Genomic DNA, 24,330 nt, shown 5'->3' with positions numbered 1-24,330 from the left:
TGACAAGAACCACCCATGCATGACCTGGATGTAAGAGAGGGACCTCGGTGGCATAGGAATGTTTGCAGAACACAGCTGGAATCAAGTCATCACAGCCCATTTTGCCATCAGCGTGCAGCCTCTGGAGTCAAATGCATTATATTTTTATTGGCTTCCTCTCCTGATCAGCTCTCTCTGCCAGACTCAGACGGGAAACTCCCCTATTTTGTTCTAAAATAAGCTGGCACAGTAGCCCACTGTAGGGCGGTTTTACATGTGTCCTGCATTGTGACTCTTCACCTGCCGACAGCCCAACCTTTACCTGTTCTCACCTCGTGAGCACCTCCAGTGTGCAAACCTCGTCAGTCAGGACACAACTGCTGTCAATTCCACGTAAGATTTCCAAAGGCCCGTATATGTGGCTCTAGATCAGCATTCTTTTCATCCAGGTATGTCCCAGGGCCCATTTCTCTCTCGATGCAAAATATACGGTTCCCTTTTCCTGGGATGGGGTGGGTTTTTAATAAAAGTTTCCTAAAGTCGTGACAGATTGAAGTAAATAAATTTGCAATATTCCCCGCTCATCTTCAACATCCTAGGACTCGTGTTAGATACGATGGCAGAGGTGGAAAGCAGATGCCATCTTCTATCTTTCATATACATGATCTTCAGATGACTTCTCCCAACATCAGCTGTGTTCCCAATATGTGTTCCCATCCTGTGAAGGCAATGTCTCTCCCTTCACAGGATGTAGTTCCCAGACTTATGGGCCAAACAAGTATACAGGTAAACAGTTATGAAACAATCCATTAAGTAGATAGCTGTAAGTACAAAGTGCACTACAAATGAGAATCAGTAATGGATTCCCCCAGGGGGTTAGGAAGACCTAGGATATTACCATTGGGTCTTTAAGTTTACGGTGAGGAAGCTGGCAAGGAAGACAAGAGAGCCCATAAAAAAGTGTAAAATGAACGCTGGCAGCCTGCGCAGTGGCAGTATGGGATGGCTTGGTGGCAGGGAGAAGATGAGCCTGGAAAGGAAGGCAGGAGCCATGTCTCGAGAGACCTGCTGAACTCAGCTGAGGGCAAAGGATTTGTTCTGGGGTTTGGTGGGATTGCGCTGAAACTAGAAGAATTCCTATCAAAAAGTTAAATGAGCAGATGTGTGTTTTAGAGCCAGCATCTAGCAACAACGAGGAAGGTGGATTTACAGAGGGCAGAACTGGAGTGAAGGAGGGAGGAGGAAGCAGAGAGCACTACCGCAGACCACTAATTATGAAAGCGTCAGGAATGGAATGAGGATGGCCTGAGCTGGAGGCAGACCAAAGGTGGCAGTGGAGAGAAGAGAAGTTAAGACATTCGGAGTGTTGGGTCCGTTATCAAAGGAACGAGACTGAGATCAAGTTACGCAAAGCCTTATTCTATGCCAAGCATTAGAAGTCAGACTGACCAGCCAGGGCCGCCTCCGAAGAGAGCGACCCACCCCCCCTTGGTCTTACAGGCTAGTTTTTATAGGGCACAATCGCAGACATCTGCATACGTGGCTTTGGCTGATTGGATGTCTCCTACTTGTGTGTTTTAGTAATGGTTACCTGGAACCGATACTAGTAACTGTTGAGGCATTTATTAAACAACAAAATGGCCTTGTTTTAGTTATGTGTTTTAGTAATAGTTACCTGGAACCGATATAAACAGAATGGCCTTGTTTTAGATGTGTGTTTTAGTAACAGTGACCTGGAACTGATATCAATAACTGTTGAGGCCATGCCATGAGAGTGGGTCGCCCCTGCTGTTACTGCCTTGTGGTCAGTCTTTCTATTCAAAATGTCCTATACCCCAATTCAAAGTGATGTTATTACACAGTTCTTGACCATCTTCATTTAAAGTCCTTATGCTGGCATATAGGGATCCTTCAAAATCTGATGCTGGGCTGACTTCTGTTATTTCTTACAGACTCCCTCCATCAGCAGTTCTCAAAGAGTCATCTGGGTGACCTTGGGGTACCCGATATTCTTTTGATATGCATGAGGTAAAATCACAGATGGACAGAAGATCCATTTGGAATGTGGATCTGGTTGAAGGATCCAACAAGAAAAGCAGAAACAGGGACATAGATATATATACATGTACAAATACAGATGTCCATGTATATGGACACACACATTTTTAAATTTCACATTTTTTTTTTTAGAGAGTGTGTGTGCGTGTGTGTGAGAGAGAGAGAGAGAGAGAAAGAAAATGAGAGGGGAGGGTCAGAGGGTGAGGGAGAGAGAGAATCTTAAGCAGGTTCTATTCTCAGCACGGAGCCCAACACTGGGCTCGATCTCACAAACCCTGAGATCATGACCTGACTCAAAATCAAGAGTCAGACACTTAACTGACTGAGCCACCAAGGTGCTCCACTCACACACACCATTTTTTGGTGAACTTGCTACAGAAGGGTGTTGGCCAAGCAGCCTGCACCAGGCTGTCCCCTCTCTGATGCTGCTGGAGCCCCCAGCCCACCAGCAGGCCATTGGGAAGGAAGATGAGGAGGAGACCAGTACCCACAGGGCAGAGTTGGAGCCTTACAAGGACACACTGAAACCCATGTCTGTTCTTGTGGTCTCTGATCTTGGGGGTGTGGGTATCCTGGGGAAGCCCCTTCCTCAGGTAACTCCACACACATAGCCCAGGAGTCAGAGAGACAGAGGAAGAGCTGAGCAGGAGGGCCTCTATGGGTAGCATTTGCTTCATTAGTATTTGAATAACTGGAAGACAGTGCTACAGAATGATGGCAGAGCAGTCATCACCTGCATTCCACCTCGAACTCTGGGGAGAAAATTTCCCTTACAGCTCATCCCAAGGGGACATATCCTAGAACAGAGACTCTGGGACCCAGAGTCTCCATGTTCACAAAATGGGGGAAGGACCCATTGATTTTCAGTGGAGCGTTGTTCTACTTCTACATGGCATCTAATCTTGAAGAAACTACCACTTGATTTTCTAGATAGAATCAAAGAAAAACATCATGGTTGCCTGAAAAGGCTGCTAAGACACGCCTCTCCTTACCAATGGTGTGTGTTCACATTTTCCCCATACATCAACCAAAGACAAATCTATTGCCATAGATTTGCAGTCCAGAAGCAGATGCAGGAAACCTGCTGCCTTTTAGTAAATGAGACACTAACAAGATTTGCAAAAATTAAAACAAAACTCATTAAATTTCTTTTTATTTTCTTTCTTATTTTTTTGCAAAGTACTTATTTTTCATAAAGAATGGGTTGTGTTAATGCATAATGACTTTATTTCTATGGCTTTAAAATGAATTAATAAATATTTTTAAATTTGTCAGTTCTAACTTCTAATATAGTAAATATCGATGGTATGAGCCACATGAACAAATTCAGAATCTTAATAATTTTTAGGAGTGTCAAGGACTTCTGAGACCATTGTTCTGGAAAACTACCAGCCCATGTGATGGAGGAAGTCATCAAGTTGGGTCTCTAGTCCAGCCACATATCTTCCTTCTTTGCTCTGGCTCCCATGTTACCTGGAAGGTTCTCCCCTCCCCTTCCCTCCCCTTAGTGAAGTTCGTGGCATTATTCAGGGCTCAAGGTCATGAGCCCCAGGAAGCACTGTCTATTCTGTCCTCTGGTAGACGTCTTTAGTTATACCTGTGGCACCCAGAGCCTTACCTTACCTATACTGTTTGTCTCTGCAGCTGAAACACAGCACATCATACCCCCCTGTGAACCCAGCTGTGCTGGAGTGAGCCCCCCACAGGTGTGTTGGCTGAGTAACTGAATGTGCCCTCAGATCTGTGCCCAAACCTGAGACATACACAGGAGTTTTATTAAAGACGAAGGTGGAGGGTGCTCATCAATTCAGGCCAGTGGAGCCTCCTCCCTGAGAATCAGGCCGAGGACAGTCACTTTTCCTGAAATGGAACACACAGAGTCAGAGGTCACTGTTCTGAAGGAATCTGGCAGTTCCACCTGACTTATCAGAATTGTTGGGTATTTTCAAAGAAGTGTTTTCTTCTCCTACAGTCAGATTTTAAATGAGTGGTACTTGATTACCCATAGCTCACAATAATTTGCAATCAGAATAGCAATCATTTGAGCCTGGCTCAGCACAGGCTGTGGTGCTGACCAACCACAGAGGCCATGGGTGCTGAGGAAGCCCCCCCTTGGGGAGAATTCTCATCCCACTGTGAGTTAACGTGCTACCCTGCAGACCTGTCTGAAGTCTAGGTCTTCATCTGTGAACTGTATGAAAGAACACATACCTTTAGAGTAGCTGGAGCAGTTAAATGAAATAATACTTGGACCTGGCACACAGAAACATTAAAAGGTTGTGGCATCCTCGCTTCCCTTCCCTTCCGTCTGCCCAGCCCCTCACTGAAACTGCAAACTCTAATTAGTTTGTGATGTTGTTTGCCTCTTCACTTGGCAAATTCAGAGGAAGTATACTAAAATTATTCAAGAATCCTGAGCATTAGGTCCAAATCAGTGAGGTTGTACTGGATAGAAAAGGAAAATATTTAAAAATTGACATTTGAGATCCTTCTTTATTTTCATTCAAGTTTTAACTCCATGTCCTCATCTTATACAGTTTTTCCCAGCTGCCCTGACCTACAAGTTTCTTTCTTTTCTCTAAGGCTATAAAATGTGCACAATCTACACTATGCAATTTAGCCCTTAGTAGAAGAACTTGATGTGTTCTGTGTCCCAGTAAAATGTGTGTGCACAAGGAGACTGCCCAGAGTCCTGGTGAACCATCGTCCCTCCACCCATCCATCCGTGCATCCATCCATTCACCCATCCACGTGTCCCTCCATCCTTCCATCTGTCCATCCATCCATCCACCCACCCATGTGTCCCTCCATCCTTCCATCTGTCCATCCATCCATTCACCCACCCATGTGTCCTCCATCTTTCCATCTGTCCATCCATCCATTCACCCATCCATGTGTCCCTCCATCCATTCACCCACCCATATGTCCTCCATCCTTCCATCTGTCCATCCATCCATTCACCCATCCATGGGTCCCTCCATCCTTCCATCTGTCCATCCATCCATTCACCCATCCATGTGTTCATGCATCCATGGACCCCTCCCTCCATCCATCCATCCCTCCATCCTTCCATTCATTTATTTCACAGACATTTTCAAGTATTACCTAATACATGTCTGGCTAGGTGCAGGGCCCTGGTTGATATGAAGATAGATAAAACATGGTACCAGACCTCAAGGATGGGAAAGAGAAATACATAAATGTGCCTTTTCATTGTATTTTGCATTTGTATTTTCATTGTATTTTGCATACAAAACCAAAGTAAGACAATATGAGGGTCACAGGCATAAGCGGACTTATTTGACAGATGTATTAAAAGCCAAACTGGGTGTAGGATGACTCTCAACTTCTGGCTTTGGCACACGGGTGAGTCATGGTGTCACTGGCTCATCAGGATTGTTGAGGTGGAGCAGGATCAGAGGCCATAGGATGTGGACGGCGGGGGCTGGGCAGGGTGGGGGAAGGGCTGCCTGTTACATGGACAGCACATACAACACAAGAGGGGGAGCTACGATCTGTTTCAGAGGAGAGTCATTTTTAATAATAACAATGTTATTATGAGTTGAATGTCTCTACTGTGCCTGGTATTTATGTATGTTCTCTCCTTGAATGTCCTCAACAACACAGCAATTTTTCTGATACAAAATGTGAGCATCAAGGATGTAAATTTCTTGCCATAAATCAAGGAGAGTACCAGAGTCTGTGCATCTCCCCAGCCGCAATGAGGGGACACTGACTTTGATGTGGACCAGTGTGTCGGCTGCAAGGGTAGGGCTTAAATGCACAGCCCCTTTCTAAGGGAAGAGATCAAAGTCTTCATGGGATATCATGTGAATATTTAGAAAGTTAGAGAAAGAGGAAGATAAAAGATTCAACCAAGAGTAATCAAATATCAAATACCACATTCGGTGGCCAGACCCCAGGAAGGGCACTGGTGAGATTCATGGTCCCTCCGTACACAGCATGGTTTCTTCCCTTTTGATCCTGGTGAAGACCCTGTCCTGCCCCTCCCTGTCATCACCCTCCACTTCAGCACACACCGCAGGAAGTGAAAGTGAGCAACTCCCTCACAAGGGGTGCTTCTGATGGAAAGGGCACCTCTCTGTAGAGCCTGTGAGAAAGGAAGGGGGGGTTGAAGTTTTTCTAAAGAACAGAACCTTTTTCAGGAGCCTGAGTCTCCTGGCACCCGCAAGGACAAACCATAAAGAATTCAAAGGAACTATGATCAAACCACAGTCAACATTAACAACATCACTCCCCACCTTAGCTAACCTCACCTTTTAAGCAGAAGAGGTCAAGGGTTTTGCAAAGGTCCCTGTGCTTTGGAGAATTACGAGGAGCTGTCACCTTCCTGGTTTGATGGTCTCCATGTCTGAGCTCTTGGGAGCCTTCCCTGGGGGCAGCCAGCATGCACCTTACATAGGGTGTAGCTGTCCAGCCAACATTCTTGGGCCTGGCACAGCCTACCACAACAGCCTTTACAGGAGTCAGTCTCCAACTGGAGGAGCTGGAGGGCTCCTCCATTGTTCTGTGGAGCCAAGAGCTGAATTCGCTGCACAAAAGATCAGAGCTACCCAAGCAGCAGCAGCAGAACTCGTTGGGTGATACGGAGCCCTATCTGTGTTGCTGACAGGAATCACATGTGGGGGATGTTTCCAACAGACTGCCCCTGAGGAACATTGGGAGCAGGGCGCACCCACACCTGTTCTTTCACTATGCACCCTGCAGGCCCTTTGTCCTCACACACTCCTTCAAGAAACAAGTTTGCTCTGGTGCCCTAAGCCGGGACTGACATCCTGGTCATTCAAGTCACCCCTTCCCCTCTACCCAGGGTGTGTGGACATCAATCACCTGTCCCCTTGTGCTCAGAAGGCCTCCTTGAAAGTTCATAGTCCCCGTGTGCATTTCACTGCTTTGTGTGTAAGGTTGACTCCAGAGAAGTCCTTTTATTTCTCAACTGGTAAATTCATTATGAAATAATTCTTGGAGAGATACAGGCCACTGATTTTCTGCAATTTGCAACACCACACTTTAACTTGCGCTGAAAGCTGAGCCTTTTGGTCCTCTGTTTTAGAAGTATATTAATATTTCTGTGACCTTTACCAGATGGCAGTTGAGACATAGTCTTTTAAATAACAAAACTAAGAATACCAATAACCTAAAATACATATTACTGACCCTAGTTTGATGAGCAAATTAGGAGAGATAAGTCTTTTCCTAAAAGGTAAAGAAAGTCAAAAGGTCTTGTAAAGTTGAAGTAGAATGATTAGAGATACATGAATGGATGGATGGGTAGATGATAGATAGATAGATAGATAGATAGATAGATAGATAGATAGACTGATGGACAGGTGAATGGATGAATAGATGGATAGAAAGATGGAGAGATAGACATATGGACAGATGGATGGATGGAGAGACAGATGGATGGACAGATGGATAAACAGACGGATAGAGAGAGATAGGTGGATAGGTAGATGGATAGATAAATCCATGGATACATAGATGGATAGATAGACAGACAGACAGACCCTGTTATTTTCAGACATGGATCCAGATTCATCTTCTGGATATGCAGTAGCTCTTTATATACTACTGCATTCTATACTGTATTGTAGGTAATTTCCTTGATTACACATTTAGTCTGCATCTGGATGACAATAAATGTGAGAGCAGAAAGCCTCCTGGGAGAGTGCTGGCATCTGTGCTGCCACAGACATGCCAGCTCCAAGCATGTCACCAGCTACGGGGTTGAATGCCTCTCCATTTGCACTGGGGTTGGCCAAGGCAGTCAGTACCTCATAGGGCCAAATCTTCCCTCAAGACATGGACTTAATTTTGAAGCCCTACACCTCCTCCCTGGTGGGTCCAAGTGGCTAAGTGCCAGCATTTTCTCCCACCAGGTCTCTGCTGTGTGCAGAGTTCAGTGTAAGGTGGACAGAAATCCCAAGAGCTGAGACCAAGCGGAGGCCACGCCAACCAGAGTCATGGTGAATAGAGAGGACAGAAGGGCCAACATTCCCTTAGAAATGTCCATGTCCTCCCCCGGAATCTAGAGTGGCTGTGATCAAGCTGTCTTGGTCTTGTTCAGTGTTTGAATGCGGCATCTACGGTTCACAGTGGTCTCAGAGCCATGTCATGAAGGACACGCAAGACAGCTGGCTGAAAATGTGACTACTGAGGGACCCTCTCAGGGAAGACTTTTGTTGCCTTTATCATCTTACCTAATTGCACATAGATGAACGGCCTACGCCATTAAATGTTAGGGGGTATTTACCCGACACTCCAATTTGTGTTTGGACTCTCTGCTCTGCAGAAATCAGACCACATGGTTCCAGGACCTCCTCTTTCCACTCCAGCTGAGTTTTCCCTTGACTCTGCTTTGACCTGCACAGAAGCTCACAATCCCACCTGGGGCCTCAGGGCTGCACTGGGAACTGGACCACCCCACCCCTTCCTTGATCCTAAAGCAGATCCAATGGACTCTCCCTGCCAAGGACCCCGTGACCCAGGGACCCCACACCTGCCCTCCACCCTCCCCACTGCATTGCCAAGTCTCTTCTATGTTGTATCTCGTGGCTCTGCCAACACAGGAAGAATAGATTAACACTGACACTTTATGGCTTTACCTCCAAAGTGCAAAGGCAAGGAAGTAAAGCTGTTCTCGTTTACAGTTCACAGGGTAGAACCAGTGGGGTTTGCCCTCGAAACCCACTCTGGGTGTCTGCGTGTGGGGGTAACACTCAAGAGATTTTCCTGTGTGTTGTGATCCGTGGGTGTGACGAACGAGCAGCCCGACCTTTCGAAGTCAGTGTTCGCTGTGTGTGGGGAACTAGGTTTAAGGGATAGGAAGTGCTCTGGTGTTCACACTTGTGAGTACATTCAAAACAAACTATCAGCACACCCAAGGGCTTGATAAAACTGCAGGAGAGCATCTGAATACCATTTGGAGAGAAAGCCCAAGGATCTTCTGTAATGCAAAGTCAGAGAAAACCCTGAGACTGTGGGGCCTGGATCAGAACACTCGGCTTCATATGCGGGTTTATTGAGAATTTATTGTGCTCTCATTAGATGCCCAGCGCCTTATGGACTACCAATTGCTGCTCCCACATCCCAATATAATGAAATAATTCCCCCTTTTCAGAAGAACTATTAATATGGGTAAACCTTGCAAGGTCTCTTATGGTAAAGATACAGAATTAGTTCCGCTGAATCATTCCTTAAATGTGTGTGTGTGTGTGTGTGTGTGTGTGTGTGTGTGCGCACCTGTGTGCACAAGCACCTTTCTTGTGATAGGAAGTCATATTTTTATTTGGAAAAATGCCACATATTTTTTAATGCAGCATAATGTTTTGGAGAAAAATGGACTCGACTGACTACACGAAGGGTTTAATTTTTGTATTTTTGAGAGATTATGCATGTTGGTGCTCTCTGGAGCCTCCTCAGCGCAATCAGTGTTTAATGACTTTTTCGACTGCCCCCCTTGGCTTGTTGACACAGACCCCACAATATCGGCAAGGACCCCGTGGGATCCTGACCACAGGCTTGGCACACACTGCTGTGTCTCGGGGGACTTGTGGAAGGACTGAGTGCACTCGGGAAGAGTGTGGATCACCTGCCCATGTTAAGTCAGGTAATGAGATTCTCCGTACTCTCAGGGCTACTGTTAGACCCGTGTTTATCATTGTAATCACAGCATCATTTCCATTGTTCCATCAGGCCAGTGTTATTTTTCTCCCAGAAGCTATGGCTCGGACCTGGAGAGCTGGTTGGTGCCCTTTCAGAGCGATTGTAGAACCCCTCCTCTGAGTCAGAATGCCTCCTTGCCTCCCAGGGATTATGTGAGATTGGTCAGAGAAAACCCCACCTTCAAAGCAGATATTTTTAAAAAATTGACCTTGAAGCTATATATTTTCTGTAGTTAGTTGTAGCTATTTGTCATTTTTCTTCCTTAGCAGGTTATTGATTATAATGCAGAGCTCAAGATTCCCAGAGATGAAAACTATCCAGCCTGCTTGGGTTTTGTGGAACAACTGGGTGTAATTTAGAAAATTCTCAATTATTAGAACATGGCCCCCAGTGGTCAGGTTGTTCCTGCTACCGGATCGTTGGCGTCTCTAACCCCAACCACCGGCTTCCGGCTGCACCTTCGGGGCGGGAGGGTGACCAACCATGAAGACCCACCCCATTTTCACTCTACTGTCCTGGAGTGGATTTCCCTTCCATGGCTCAGTGCTCCATCTAGTGCGTGAAACACATTGAACATGTCTAATGTGATCTGTGACCTACTGATTTCCCCCTAACAGTCAGGCATCTCCCCCTATCACAAAGATCTTAAAATTAAAACAGAAAAATCTGAAACTGTGTGGAAAGGGGAAAAAGCACGTAGAAAAACAGTGGTTCTCAGACATGCCACGTCCCAGAATGACTCAAGAGGCTTCCTTGGGTAACAGCTTTAAATGCAGAAACTTGAATCAAGTTTATTAATGTCTCTAAGTTCATGTACTGATTTAATTCAGCCTTGAGCTTCCTGGCAGGCATGGGAAAATGGAAGCACTTTCCATTTTAGCATTTTCCATTTGGGGCACCTAAGTAATTTCACACCTATCTATATTACAAACCACCAAATTTTAGAGAAGATGGAGGTGGGTGGCTTACATAATTCTCACACTCAAGACACCTGCTCTTCAGGAGAGCAAATGTCTCCTTGGTACTAAATTCATTAAAGGAAATATCTGATAGTTTAGGGATATAGGTTTTTTTTCTATAACTTCTCAAATTTTCCAATTTTAAAGAAATACATGTCAGTATAACAATATAAAAACACACAATTACCACTAATGTGTTTTATATCTCCCCACATTATTCTGTGTATACCCTTTTAAAATGAAATAGAATAACTAAATACATACTGTTGTAAAATCTGCTTCTTACACTTCCCAATAATTGCATGTACATCTTTCCGTGATAATAGAGACCTCCATTATCTTTTGAATGCACTATTGTATCTAGTATATTCATGTACTGCAATTTATTAAATTTTCTCTCAATGGGCATAAAGTTGTTTCTAATTTTTCTGTCATAAATTGCCACGCCTTCAATTTCTTTATATAAACGTATTTGCTCACTGGTGTAATTCTTTGCTTGGCAAAACCCTAAAAGCAAAATTACTAGGTTTGAACCTTTGCCAGCTGGTAAAGCTCTGGAAACAGTGCTGAATGCCCTCCAGAAAGGTGTGATCAGTGTCGGGTCCTACTCCTGGAAAACGAAGCTGTGGCTCTTTTCTTACCAGTACTGATTGGCAGGTAGAATGTGAAATACTACAGGCATGTGTCTAGTACTCCTGAGATGATAATACATCATTTGGTCTTCGGCCACTTGTATTTCATATTTTTTGAGTGTATTTATTAATATCCATTGTCTTGTTTCTATTGTTGTAATCTCTTTTCCCCCATGATGAACTGCTTTTATAGTGAGGATATGAATTTTTGTCTGACATATTTTGCCAACAGGTTTTTCTTTAAAAATTTTTGGTGGTATTTTTCAAGTTAAAGTAGTTCATTTTTTTCTTCATAATTTCTGGCTTTAGTGGACTCTGGAAAAATTTTCCCACCACCTCATAAACTAATTCTCTCGAATTCCCAGGTAACATGCCTAAGGCTGTCAATTATCCACTTAAAGCTCTATTCCAGAAGCAGTTTACTTTTGATTTATGGGAAAGACCTGATGTATTTTTCTGTTTTGTTTCCCAAGAGTTGTTTCCGGATCATCTGTTGAAATAAATCTATCCTGTATTCAGGGGGTTGAGATGCTTTCTTTATCTGTTTCTCTCTAGATTTCATCTTCTCTATCAGGAGTATCATACTTTTTGTATTATTGAGTTTGAGTAACATAGTTACAATATTACATTGTAATATCACTATCTTCTAGAATAAGCTTATTGGAATGCATTATCTCTTATGGACGAGCTCTCTAAGACTTTTGAACGCTATATTCCTCCTAAGTGTTATGGAAACTGCAGGGGTTCTCTGTGTTTGGGTCACCCCTAGGGATAAATAAAAGCCTAGAGAGTAAAGCTGTAGGAAAGCCTATGTTCTGGGGAGAGAAGAATGAGCAAGGGGCTAATCCAAGAAGGCACAGGTACATCCATTCCCAGTGCATCAGACTGACCCAAGATCAGACTTCAGAATCTGAAAAGCAGATCCATATCCATTGGGTGCTCTTCCTTGATTTTTACAGTTTTCTTTTAAACAGCTAATGAGGGAAACTGGAATAATACAACCGACAGTCATAGGTAAAGGCCAGGAATTTCTAGGGGCTGGGCTGGTACTTCTATGTTGGCCTCGGATTCAAGATCTACGGTGAGCAGGATTTTCATTTTCTCTTCACAGGAAACAAGTCTGGGCTAGTTATGGTGCAACTGGAGAGCTGCCATCTTTCTTCTGTTGGATGTGGCTTGAGAATGCTGCAGACAAAGCCAACATTCCTCTAGAAGCAGCTTCAAAGGTGCTCAGGGCTCCGAGAGGTGTCCAGTCACCTGCACTGTCAAGGATGGAAGTCATTATCTTAAGCTACAGAAGGTGAAGGTCAGATGCTGCTGGGACTGTGCTATAGAAAGGCCCAGAACAACAAACAGGTGCCCCTGATTTTGAGCAGTAACACCTCCTGACAGAGTGACCTGCCAGGGATGTTTACCGCAAAATGTGATCTCTGGCCCTTGCATTAATTGACTTCCTGTACAGGGCTAATCCCTCCCATTTGCATTTGGGTGAGAATCTTCCAGAGATGAAGATTTTTGTTGTGGTCTGATTTTTTTTTTAAACAGATTTGCTTGTTCTGAAAATAATTAGGCCACAACACTGGGTTCAGTGAAACCATTCCTTTTCCTTGAAGGCAAGTCCACTTCCCAGAATGAATGGTCACAAGCCTTCCTGTTCTTTCTGGAAGAAAGGAGCTCATAAAGATGGTCTGAAGAGCCAACATCCAGATCTACAGATGTCAACTGAGGCGATACCCAATCCCCAAACAAAGAGCTGATTTTGCCTTTTTGGAAGAATAAGCAGGGCTTACACATTGGCTTAAAGCTCCATAGGATCACTATCTCATTCAGAACCATTTGGAAGAAGAAAGCAGGAAAAACAAACAAACAACAAAAAACCTGAGAAATACCTCTAAAAGGTCTAGGAAATAGGGAATTTTTTTGTCTTTTTTTCTGTTTCTGTTTGTTTTGTTTCTGAATAGCTGTGAAGGCTATCCAATCTGTAGAGAAATGGAGGCACAGTATCTCTATTTGGAAAGCCTGGGTTCTAGTTCTAACCCTACCAATTATTAGTAGCATGAACTGAGATAAATACTGCACTTTTCCTTGCCTTCGTCTGGCTGTTCATAAAGTAGCAAGGATCTTAATGCTCAGAGGATCCCAAAGCAAGGACCATAGAATGCTTATTATGGGTTTTCAGGATCACATGAGCTTAAGGTTTGGGAAAGCACTTTGCAAACTCTGACGGGATCCACAGATATGTGTACACAAATAGAAATAAACTTCACATGTATACAAGTAAAGCTACATTTGCCTGGCCAGAGGGACTCCGCATAGCCCATGTAGTGATTCTGGAGCTGGTGCAGTCTTTGGCCAAGACCCAGGCAGCCCACACACCAACCCTAAAGTGGATATGACTGCTCACTGTTGCCCTGTGAGCTTCATGGAGCCTGGGGGATGCTTCTTTTTCTGAAAGAGAAATATTTCGGCCAGGTAAAGGATGGCTTTGTCCTTTGTTGTCATAGAAGTTGTCCCCATGTGATGCCATATGTGGGAAGAACATACCCTTTTCACTCTCAGCCACTCAGTCTTCCCATTAAGAATATATGGGGTTTTGATTGGATAGTCTGTGTTCACAAAATATGTGATCTGTCCTCTGCAGTTTTAATCACTGCATTAACATGGCCAAGACATGAAGCCTCTAGGTAGACTTGGCATTCCAACTCTAAAGAGGAATCTTCTAAAATAGAATCGCTGCTACTGACGGCTTCCAGAAAATCTTGGCTGCCATCATGGAATGGTGGCACTCCAGGGCCAGGTCAGGTCAGTGACTGAGGTTGGAGCCCCAGACACTCTGCCTGAGGCAAAAAAAAAAAAAGCACCAGACCTCATCTGATCTGTATGAACACACCCAGAACAAGCCCAGGTCTTTTATTCCCCCATCACACCAAAGGCAGTGCCTCACCAAGACTGAGATTTCTAAGTCCTACTCAGAGGGCAGGCCTTTGTCAGTAGCCTACAGTTTCTTGTTGCTTCTTATTGAAGGGATTGTAGGGTTTTACATTTGTGACCATTTGAGACAGTGGTGCCTGGTGACGGAAGACATCAACCTTCATTTCTTTCCGTAAGATGCTATAACAGGGTGGAGGAAAAAAAAAAAAAAGAAAAAAAAGAGCCATGAAATATATGTTAAAATATATAACCTGATCTGTTTTCCCACTAATGATACTCATGTTCAGGAGAAGGAATGAGGGTCAGGAGTGCTCATAACAGAAAGGGAGACTGGGGATGATTAATCCTTGTGTGCATTGTTTCATTTGTTTCTTTATTTGCATTCGGCTCCATTTATTGCATTATATGCATCATATTGTAATCAGTTTCATTGACTGAAAATCCGTTCTGTGCATAGAATTATAGTCAGTGCTAAGAATGGATAGAATAGAAAATTTAGTCAAAAGGAGGTACTCAAATGTTATAACAAAAAGTCCCTATGGAAGCAAGCCGGGGCCAAGAGGCATAGAGAGTCACTTCTCTGGGCCAAGAAAGATACCCCCAGAGTCTGTGTCAGTGAGGGGTTAAGTGAGTCATGATGAAAGCAGGGTGGTAGATAAAGAAGAGGTGCATGGAGACAGAGGTGGGAGGCCATAGGGGATGTGGGGAGAGGTTCAGGGTGCGGGTGGGACGGGCCACATATAGGGCCGAGAGTGGGTTTCCCCCTGCCAGTGGGGTTAAGCTGACTGCTCTCACATGACATCCTTAACCTCACATGTCCTAGTTTGCTCTTTTAGCCAGCAGGAGTAATGTTGTCTACTAAGTCTGTTGGAAGAATTAAAAGAAAATAAAAATATAGAACTCCATGCAAATAATGGTTTCCCAACCCTGTTCATACCCTGAGGCAGTCTTCCCGGTATGGACACAGGTCATGCCAACTCTCTTGAACAACTACATTTTGCTGTGAATTTGCTGCTGTTTGAATCACACACATTCCGTGTGGTGTTTGTATGTGGCAAAAGTTACAGAGCCACAGCAACTCAGACTAAAGTGGCTTTTTAAAAATACTATGATTTTTTAAAAAGATTTTTATTTATTAGAGGGAAAGAGAGAGAACATGCACAGGGGTCGGGTGGGGGGGAGTAGAGGAGAGCGAGAAGCAGGCTTCCAGGACTCCAGCATCGCGACCTGAGCTGAAGGCTGACGCTTAACCAACTGAGGCACCTGGGTGCCCCTTTTTAATGCTATGGTTATCATGAAGTCATCATTTTTTTAGTATGTTGTGGGAAAAGTCTGTTGAAGGACCAAGTCAAGCTTCTGCGCAGGTGGTATTCTGATGGGAGGGAATGCAGAGGAAACTCTGAACTGTCCTGGAAACAGGAATGAGGAGAAGCCCCACGGGCATTCCCTTGCTCTTGAAATTGGAGATTCAAAATGTCAGTGTCCTCTACTCCCTACATCCCTGCCCCTCACTTCAATCTCCTCCACTAATCTCTTTCCTTGCTATTCCATGTCTCACTTCAACCTCAATCTAAGGCACACTTGATGTCCTATACCTTGCTTAAAGTGTGTTATTGGGACCACATGGACTGCAACCCCTTGGCATTGACATTCAAGACCTAAACGCTTTAATCACAGACCACTACTGCAGCCTCCCGGGCACAAGGATCCACAGCAAATGCACCAGCGCGCCCTCTACATGGAGAGGTATCATTGGTCCCTTCTCTCCTGGTAGTCTCCCCTGCCTACATCTGGCAGGCAGGAGCATTGTTGACTGGCAGTTTCAGAATGCAGACTCAGGGAGGGAGAGAGTGGGCTGGAAGGGCGTGGAAGCAGACATGGCAGTGGAGACTGGGTGTCCGCCTCTGAAAGAAGCTTCGAAGTGAGAGGAAGGAGGGCAGAGAAAGGGATGGCTTCTCAAAGGGGGTGTCTGTGATTTCTACAGGGGAGGTGGCTGGGGTGGGAGGCAGTAGACTTTCTTCTCAAGCGACAGGAAGGGAGCTGGGTTGAAGAGGACCTGGTGCTCACACGGAAGACCAAGACCTTGTCTTTGGCGGGAAAGGAGACAGAAGCGATGGTGGGAGGAGAGATTCTGATGTTGGGGGCAGGGAGGGGAGAATTCACCAGAACACCTGGAGATGGGCTTCAGGCACCGGGCAGTGCAGGCTCCCAGCAGCACGGGGGTTACAGAGCAACTGTGAGGCTGAGTACCAGAGCCTGGGCTCAGGAGTGCCCAGAGCATGGCCTGTGTTCAGACAGTCTCTTAGAAACAACAGGAAAAACACAGCAGATCAGTCAGACACCATCAGGAGGAAGTCAGCTCACTAAGCTCTCATGATACTCATCAGAGAGAGACTTCAACTCCCACTTTCATGGAGAATTTTCAGCAAAAATACATTAAAGAGTGTCACAAAAATTGAGAGGTGATACACCAAAGGTCTGATGTTCTCTGATCTCAAGGGCCAGGGAGGTCCTCGTGCTACAGAAAGCTTTTTTGTTTGTTTGTTTGTTTGTTTTGTTTTTTTAAGATTTTATTTATTTATTTGTCAGAGAGCGAGAACAAACAAGGAGCAGCAGGTAGAGGGAGATGGAGACGTGGGATGCGATCCCAGGACCTTGGAGCATGACGTGAGCCAAAGGCAGGCACTTAACCGACTGAGTCACCCAGGCACCTCAGAGAAAGCTTTTTAAAATCTGAGTGCCCCACTGTGTTTTCTCACGGCCAAGCCTCAGTGCCTGTCACGCACCTCCATTAGGGGTGGGCACAAGAATGGAGATCTGGAGATCTGACTCAGCAGAGGCTGGTCACTTCCTTGGGAGCGACCCTTGAGTTGCTGCCACTATCTGTGTTTCAAGAGCCCATGTGTACCCCAAGAATAAGAACCCCAGAGAAGCCACCACAGAGGGTCCTCGGTCCCCAGTCTGAGACAAGATGACAAAGCTATGTGCAGCACGTGGGGAGTGATGAGTGTGGGGCTGCCCAGGGCATGTAGCAGTAGCAACACTGGGGGCAGCGGGAACAACAGGAGCAACATTAGTAGCTGTAGTAACAGTAGCGGTAAGTAACAGTAGGGAATGGTTTTCCACTTGGAAAAGCAGATTTCTTTGAAATACAGTGGAACATGGATCAGCTAGATCACATGGTTGGGGAAACATGCTAGACCCACCAGGTGTCGGAGCTGAGGTCGAGACATGTGGGGAGAGAAGATGGATCCTGAAAGAAGGATGTGAATGTTCCCATGAGCCCTGGGAAGACACCGGCCCGTCTCTCCTCTGTCCTTAACCACCCAGACACAATGTATGATTCTAGTTTTGTGGACACTATGTCTAAACAACAGACATCAGAATGTATTTAATTTGCCCTCCTTACTTCAGGACTTCTAGTAAAATAAAATACATGCATTATCTAAATTTCCATCAGTCCTGCCTTTGCAAATGGACCTGTGACACTGGAAAACGTGCCCTGCTTTTCCCTCCACTCAGTCGCTGCCTGAGGGACCAGGTCGTGCATACAGGGTGTGCAATGATCTGGGCATCTCATACACAGGTCCACACAACGCCCTCCTCTGGTTTCACGGCTGCGTGGTGAGGTGCTTCCTGTGTGGGATCCCTGGGACCAGTCCTTTCACACACAGCGTGGCCTGCAAATATCTGTGAGACCAGGGAGTCTCTTCCTCCAAGGGTCACAGTATGACCTGCTTCCTCTGTGAAGCCTTCCTTAGCCCCCTACGCAGATCCCCTGGACTCTTCTGTTTGCCTCATTGTCCTGATCTGTAAAATGGGGGGAAAAGAGCACCACCGTCACAGGGTTTCTGGGTTGGTGACATGAGTTTTTGAGTACAAAGCACTTGGACAGCCTGGTGTAGATGAAGTACTCACCCACATGAATGACAGTACTCGGGTGATAGGCATCATCCTCTACTATCACTGTTTTCTTGTTCAGTGCTAGAATGTGAGCTCCTTGCAAACTGGGACTAGTTTTTGTGAGTTCCAGGAGCACCATGAATGTCCATTGACACAGGGAAAGAACATACAGATGAACCAGTAAAGTCATGAGTGAATGGGAGAATAAACAGCTGAACGGGGGCACCTGGGTGGCTCAGTGGGTTAAAGTCTCTGCCTCCGGCTCAGGTCATGGTCCCAAGGTCCTGGGATTGAACCCCGAATCAGGCTCTCTGCTCAGCAGGAAGCCTGCTTCCTCCTCTCTCTCTGCCTGCCTCTCTGCCTACTTGTGATCTCTGTCTGTCAAATAAATAAGTAAGATCTAAAACAAAACAGCTGTATGAACTGACCATTAGGGCCCAGAAGGCTCTCCCCACTTGCTGCCTTTTGGAGCATATACGAAATCCAGTGGGATGGCTTGGAGTCCACCTGTAGGTCACCTCCTCCCAAAGCCCTCCCTGATTGCTGAGGTAACTCAGCACCCTGGCCAGACTACACCCGACTACACTGTCCCGCCTTTTATTCTTCAAAGCACACAGCATGCTTTCAAATCATTTTATTTCTTCAGTTACTTGTGTGCTTTTGTGCTGTCACATCAGAACGTAAGCTCTTGAGAGCCAGGATCATGCCTGTTGGGCCTTCGTGCTCAGGGCCTTTAACGGTGCCTGGCCCAGAATGCATGCTCAATAAACATTTGACAAATGAACAGATGCTCTACCGAAAGGAGAAAAGGAGCCCTTTGTGGGAGAGCTGCCTCCCAAGCCCTCCAAAACACACAGCGACCTCCCGGGATAGCTTATGTATTTGCAGGAGCCTGCCACTGGACCTGGTTAAGACCACATTTGCATTTCCAAGACTGTGTCATCTTATTTGCAAGCCCAGGACGTCCGTCAAATGTGTTCAGATTTGAGTTATAATGAACAATAAGAAACGCGCTGCTTCTCTCTGGCAGCTCCAAATAAGAGTCCGCGAGAGCCTTCTGTCTGACGTCTCCTGCTTTCAATGTGGAAAACGGTGTTTAAAAATATATGTGACATTCAACAGAATGTTGTCTCTTACAGAAACTAAGGCGGTGATTCACGGGGAGTAAATATGGGGTGCATGCGTTGGGCTCCAGGCATCCACGCATGTTCTGCTGGTTATGCGGAAGGGTGACATGCGTGCAAAGCTGTGAGTCCGAGAGGTAAAGATGCTGCTCACCTAACAGGCTTTAAGCATCTTTGCATGCTCCTTTTAGCAACAGCAGGAACGTGAACACCTCTGTCTTCTGGACTTGACACCCCAGTTTTAATATGATGTAAATTTATTCTTTAAATTGTTCTTTAATGGAATAACCATAATGAGGATCCACCCCGCCCCCTGGCCTCCCGACCACTCCTAGTGTGTCTGAGCACATTGAGTAATAGGACTTGGACTTACCGGTGAACTTCTGAGTCCGGTGATGGGGCTGTTGATGGAATGTCAGAATTGGCAGGCTGTCTGGCTGTGAAATGAACCTTCCCGGTGTATCCTGGAATATTGGCAGAGCTGAAAGAAAGAGTTAAAGATGAGAACAGAGGAAATGAGAAGAGGCATTTGTGAAATAGCCCTGGTCGCCAGCACCCACATACGAAAGTACAAAGGATGACTCGGGAAATTGGGCTGGCAAACAGGAAAGGGTGCAGGTGGGGGCATGCCGACTCGGAGATGCAGATAGCCGCTCTCCTCTAGGACTGAAGAAACTGACTTCCAGCCCATGTTTTTCCTATTATTTGAATTTGCCAGTATTTTACATACATGATTCACCCCTGAGCTGTTTCCTAATGGAGGAGGACATGGATTCTTTACAGAACCCCAGACCTGTGTTCCACACATGACTCTGTCTTGCAGACTCCAATCCTAGTGGACACGCAACTGTGGGTTTTTTGTTATTTAGAGATATTTTTAGAGATATTATGTATTTATTTGGGACAGACAGATAGAGCAAGATAGTGAGAACAAACTGGGGGAGCGGCAGGCAGAGGAAGAGGGAGAAGCAGACTCCCCACTGAGCTGTGAGTCCTATGCAGGTCTCGACCCCAGGACCCTGGGACTACAACCTGAGCCGAAGGCAGGTTGTAGGGACTACAACTGACTGAGCCACCCAGGCCCCCACAGAGCTGTCTTTACAAAATAATGTTTTCTTACCACCATTGTTGTACCACATTCTTGATTTCACATAATTTCTTGAAACTGCACAGATTTAAACAAGCACTGGCTTGTTCAGTTCTATCCCGCTTAACTCTGCTGCCTTCTCTGTCTGTCCTTATCCCACCAGTGAGGGGGAGAGAGACCACACGGGAACATATGGGAAGGTGTTTCACAGCAGATATAATCTCCCTACATGAAAGGCAAGCCAGTATTCCAAAGAAGTATCTTGATAAGCAGTTCGGAGGCATATGAATAATAACTAATATCTTTATGGGCTCAGTCCCTGCTGCTGCTTACGACCTGTGGCCGTGGCCTCCACGGCCAGGGATGGTACAGAATTTAACGTGTATTTCAAGGAGCAAGAACCCAGTACGTGCAAAGCCTGATGCTCGCTCAATTAGTACCCGGTCTTTGTGGACTTGAGCTCCTAGTGTCCTGTTGGTGCTGGAACCTCAGCTTATCGTGTGTGTTCGGGAGGGAGAGGGATGGCTGCCGTCATCATTCATACACCAGCGGCGAGGAAAGGGCCAAGACCACAGGCAGCAACTTCCAAGTGAAGCTTATCCAGCACGGGCAGCTGAAAAGATGTTCAGACAGTGGTTTCCAAATGTCCCCACACACTGAAAATTCATGGGGATTTTTCGAAGGTACCCATGCCTGACTCCCAGCCCCCAGACATCCTGATTTAACTGGTAAGGGAGTGTGACCTGGGATGTGGGGTCTTTAAAAGCTCTCCAGATAATTCTAGATAAGTGATGCTTCGAAGTTTGGAAATCCCCGTGTCAGAGCTACATTTTCAGGTTTGTTGGAGGGACCCGGGTGATCAAATGAGCATTGCTGAATTCTAGGCAGTGCCCTTTAGGATTTCCTGGAATTTTCTTGAAGAAGTGTGGCTGTATGTCAGAGAGGTAACCAAAAACGGGGCAAAATTATTCATGTGTCTGTCTTTCCCCCAAGCATTCTGTAAAGCTTCCATGCATGTTACAGAGGAAATCCCCTTCCTCTGTGTGAGATGTTTTTTTTTTTTTTTTTTTTTTTCCACTGCCTCCGAAACACCTGCAGAATTACAATGCCTCTAAAGTCACGGCCTTCCAGGAGAGCAGTTAAGAAGTGAAAGATGGAGGCAAGTGGTTTGTCCATCAGGAGGAGAGCTTGACAGAGGACATCATACAGCTCTATGTGCCTCGTGGGAGAGGTAATTGATGTGAAGGGATATTATACACTACATTATAATGATATGATGTTACCTTACATCACATCCAATAACAACAAACCATGAGCCAGAACACTATGTTAAAGATAAGCCACTTAGGCTTAAGAAATGAAATCAGTTGCATAATAAACCAATTTTGAAGTTTGGGCAAATATTTGAAAGCAGAAGTCCTCACCCATACCGCTTCTAGATCTATTCCATTTACCACCTGCCCTTTGTAGGCACATCACGGGGGGACTTTTTTCCCATCTTCAATGCAACATGTTGACCTCCGGTCAAGAAGAGAACAGTCTCTGGGGGACAGTCTAGAGCCTTGTTGCTGAGGGTCGACGTGGTTTTCTAGGGGGAGGAGACAATCTGTGAAAGGCTCTAGAATGTGAGGGCTTTGAAATGCACCTCTGGGTGGGTCCCATGGTCAAAGGCCCCCCTGCCCCACTTAAGGGGATCCGAAACAAGCTGGAACTCATTTAAAAATAAGACAAGTCTCCATTGTTTGTCTTTGCACCAGAGCTTCTAGGCCCTTGGGCCCTTCTGGTGCACCCTGATTCTGGAGTAAGCCGGGTACGTGGGAAAATATTATCACCTACATTTGCGACTAACTGGTTTTGTTCTATCTAGTGAAATAAAATACAGAACAGAGAACTTTAGACCATAGCTTAGTGAGCCTCTCAGGAAAGGGAGCACAGAAGGTGTGTGATTCCAAGCTAAACAGGAAGAAAGAGCAGGTTGGGTGGAGAACACAGGTCGTGTGCACGTGGGCTGGAATCTTGGCCTGCACACAGCCTCCTCGCTGTCCCACGGATGGGAGGCCCGCTCACCGAGCCAGCTCGGTTTCCCAGGGGCCATTTGAAAGGCTCGAGGGAATTGACTTAATCCTCACAAGAACCTGTGTTGTAGGTCCTAGAATCATGCCTCTGGTGCAGGTGCAGGAACGGAGGCTGCAGAAAAAGTCCAAGGAATGTGTCCAGAGCCTTGGGGGCCTGCGGGGGCAGAGCCACCCCACCCAGAAGGCCGGATGGAAGGACCGAGGCAGGAGAGCTCTGCTGCCTCCAAATGGTCGCATTTACTCAGGGCGTGGGTTCACACGCAAGTTCCAGTCGATTCGATGATCCGTCATGGAGAGCGGTTAGTGTCGGGTGCACGTCCAGGCGGAAATCAGCCAGGCCTGCTCCTGACTCCTTTCACGTTAGTAAGAACGGTTTTAAATGCACGTGCAGAGATTTGAAGAGCCCAAGTGGGGTGAAGACCACCAATGCAAAGTTAAGGAGAGACGGAAGGGGGTGAATGGGAGGGATACAGAAAGAAACTGGCATGAGGTCAGAGGCAGAGGACAGAGAGGGTGGCACGGAATCCTGGGACTGCGCCTACCAGCCGCAGGGCCTTAGACAACAGAACTGACGCTCTTGGAGCCACACTGTGCTCTGGTCAGGGGACTGTCGTTCCCCTGGAGGGGGCAGCGAGGGGAGGGGTCACGGCTGGCCCAGAGCAAGAGGGTGGGGCGGGGTCAAGACTGGGCCTTCAGGAGCGGGGAGAGAAGGGGGCTGCCGAGCTTCGAGCTTCGTTGGGGAGCCCACTGCTGGAGGGGAGAAGGAAGGAGGGGCTTTGAGCTCGGATGTACTTGTTTTGATTGTTGGGAGAGAAATATAAGTAAGACCACAATCATTTTGGACACTGGGTTTTGTTCCTCAGAATTGAAGCTATTTGGGCCCCAAGATCTTCCCAGAAATTACAGTTTTATTGTTATCCTTATCCACAATAACATTGCTGTTGTTACCATTTACTGTTAACTCATTTTTCCTCTGTTCTTAGACTCTCCTAGAAGGGAAGGGGACACAGAAATAACCCAGAGGCTTCAAACGCCAACAGGGCTGGAGTCTACACCTGATTCCGAAATGTGTCCTTGGGGGCAGGGCACGAGCCTGACCTGGGGGTGAGGGATCCCGTCTCTCAGCCTCTCCTGAAATGAATGCTCTGGGGCTCTTTACATCATGCTCTCCGGCCTCAGCCTCCTCATCTGTAAAATGGGGACCAAACCAGTTCCTGAGCCTCATCACATTATTTTGAAAAACAAATGAAGGAGTAGATGTGAAAGTCCTCTGAAAAGGCAGAAGTGTGGCTAAGGTAAGGAACTACTATTCATAGCCTCATTCTTGAACCTGGGTTGTGGTAAGGTGTGTGTGTGTGTGTGTGTGTGTGTGTGTGTTTAAAGGTGCGGCACACCTTGGTGCCTGGCAGGAAGGCCCCGCCTTCTCCCATCCCAGACCTTCATGAGCACCTGTCTGAGGATCCATTTTGGACAATCACTGCTTCTTTCCAAATGCTTCATCGCAGAGATGATTAAGGTGAAGTCACAGTAAATATGAAACTGTGTATAGTCCTGAAATGAAGGACTACAACTCTGTGGAAGGCAGCCCCGTGGGGGGATGGGGCCTGGTGGGTTTGGGAAAACAGGCCCATGGCGTCTGGAAAGCACCAGGTGTGGGGGCGGGAGGCACGGGTCCATGGCCAGCTTCCACCTCGCTGGGTTCACTGGGCTGCGTCAGCTGGACGAACACCTCTCCTTCTCTGAACCTGTTTCCCTGCTGGTAAAAGCAGGGCTGGGCCAGGTGAGAGCCACCACCTAAGACCCCAGTTACATAGCTCCAACAGCTGGTTCTTGGCAAAAGAAAACCCACTTCCAACATTTCCTTAGGAAAGAGCAGAATTGTGTGCCTTTGAA

General features: G+C 46.2%; 1 protein-coding gene across 1 annotated transcript in view; it reads right to left on the bottom strand.

Moving 5' to 3' along the window:
• Positions 1 to 14,304: 14,304 nt before the first annotated feature.
• SPMIP7 (sperm microtubule inner protein 7) overlaps positions 14,305 to 24,330 on the bottom strand; it is a 65,930-nt gene continuing 55,904 nt past the window's right edge. Inside the window, exons 8-9 of the mRNA XM_059395780.1 lie at positions 19,649 to 19,756; positions 14,305 to 14,428 (exon numbers count right to left, since the gene is read on the bottom strand). Of these exons, the coding sequence (XP_059251763.1) occupies positions 14,305 to 14,428; positions 19,649 to 19,756 (232 nt within the window). The remainder of the gene's footprint in view (positions 14,429 to 19,648; positions 19,757 to 24,330) is intronic.

Source organism: Mustela nigripes, chromosome 4, assembly GCF_022355385.1.
Source record: "Mustela nigripes isolate SB6536 chromosome 4, MUSNIG.SB6536, whole genome shotgun sequence".
NCBI classification, from domain to species: domain Eukaryota; kingdom Metazoa; phylum Chordata; class Mammalia; order Carnivora; family Mustelidae; genus Mustela; species Mustela nigripes.
Note: the sequence above shows the minus strand (reverse complement) of the source record. Positions and strands in the feature narration are given on the sequence as shown.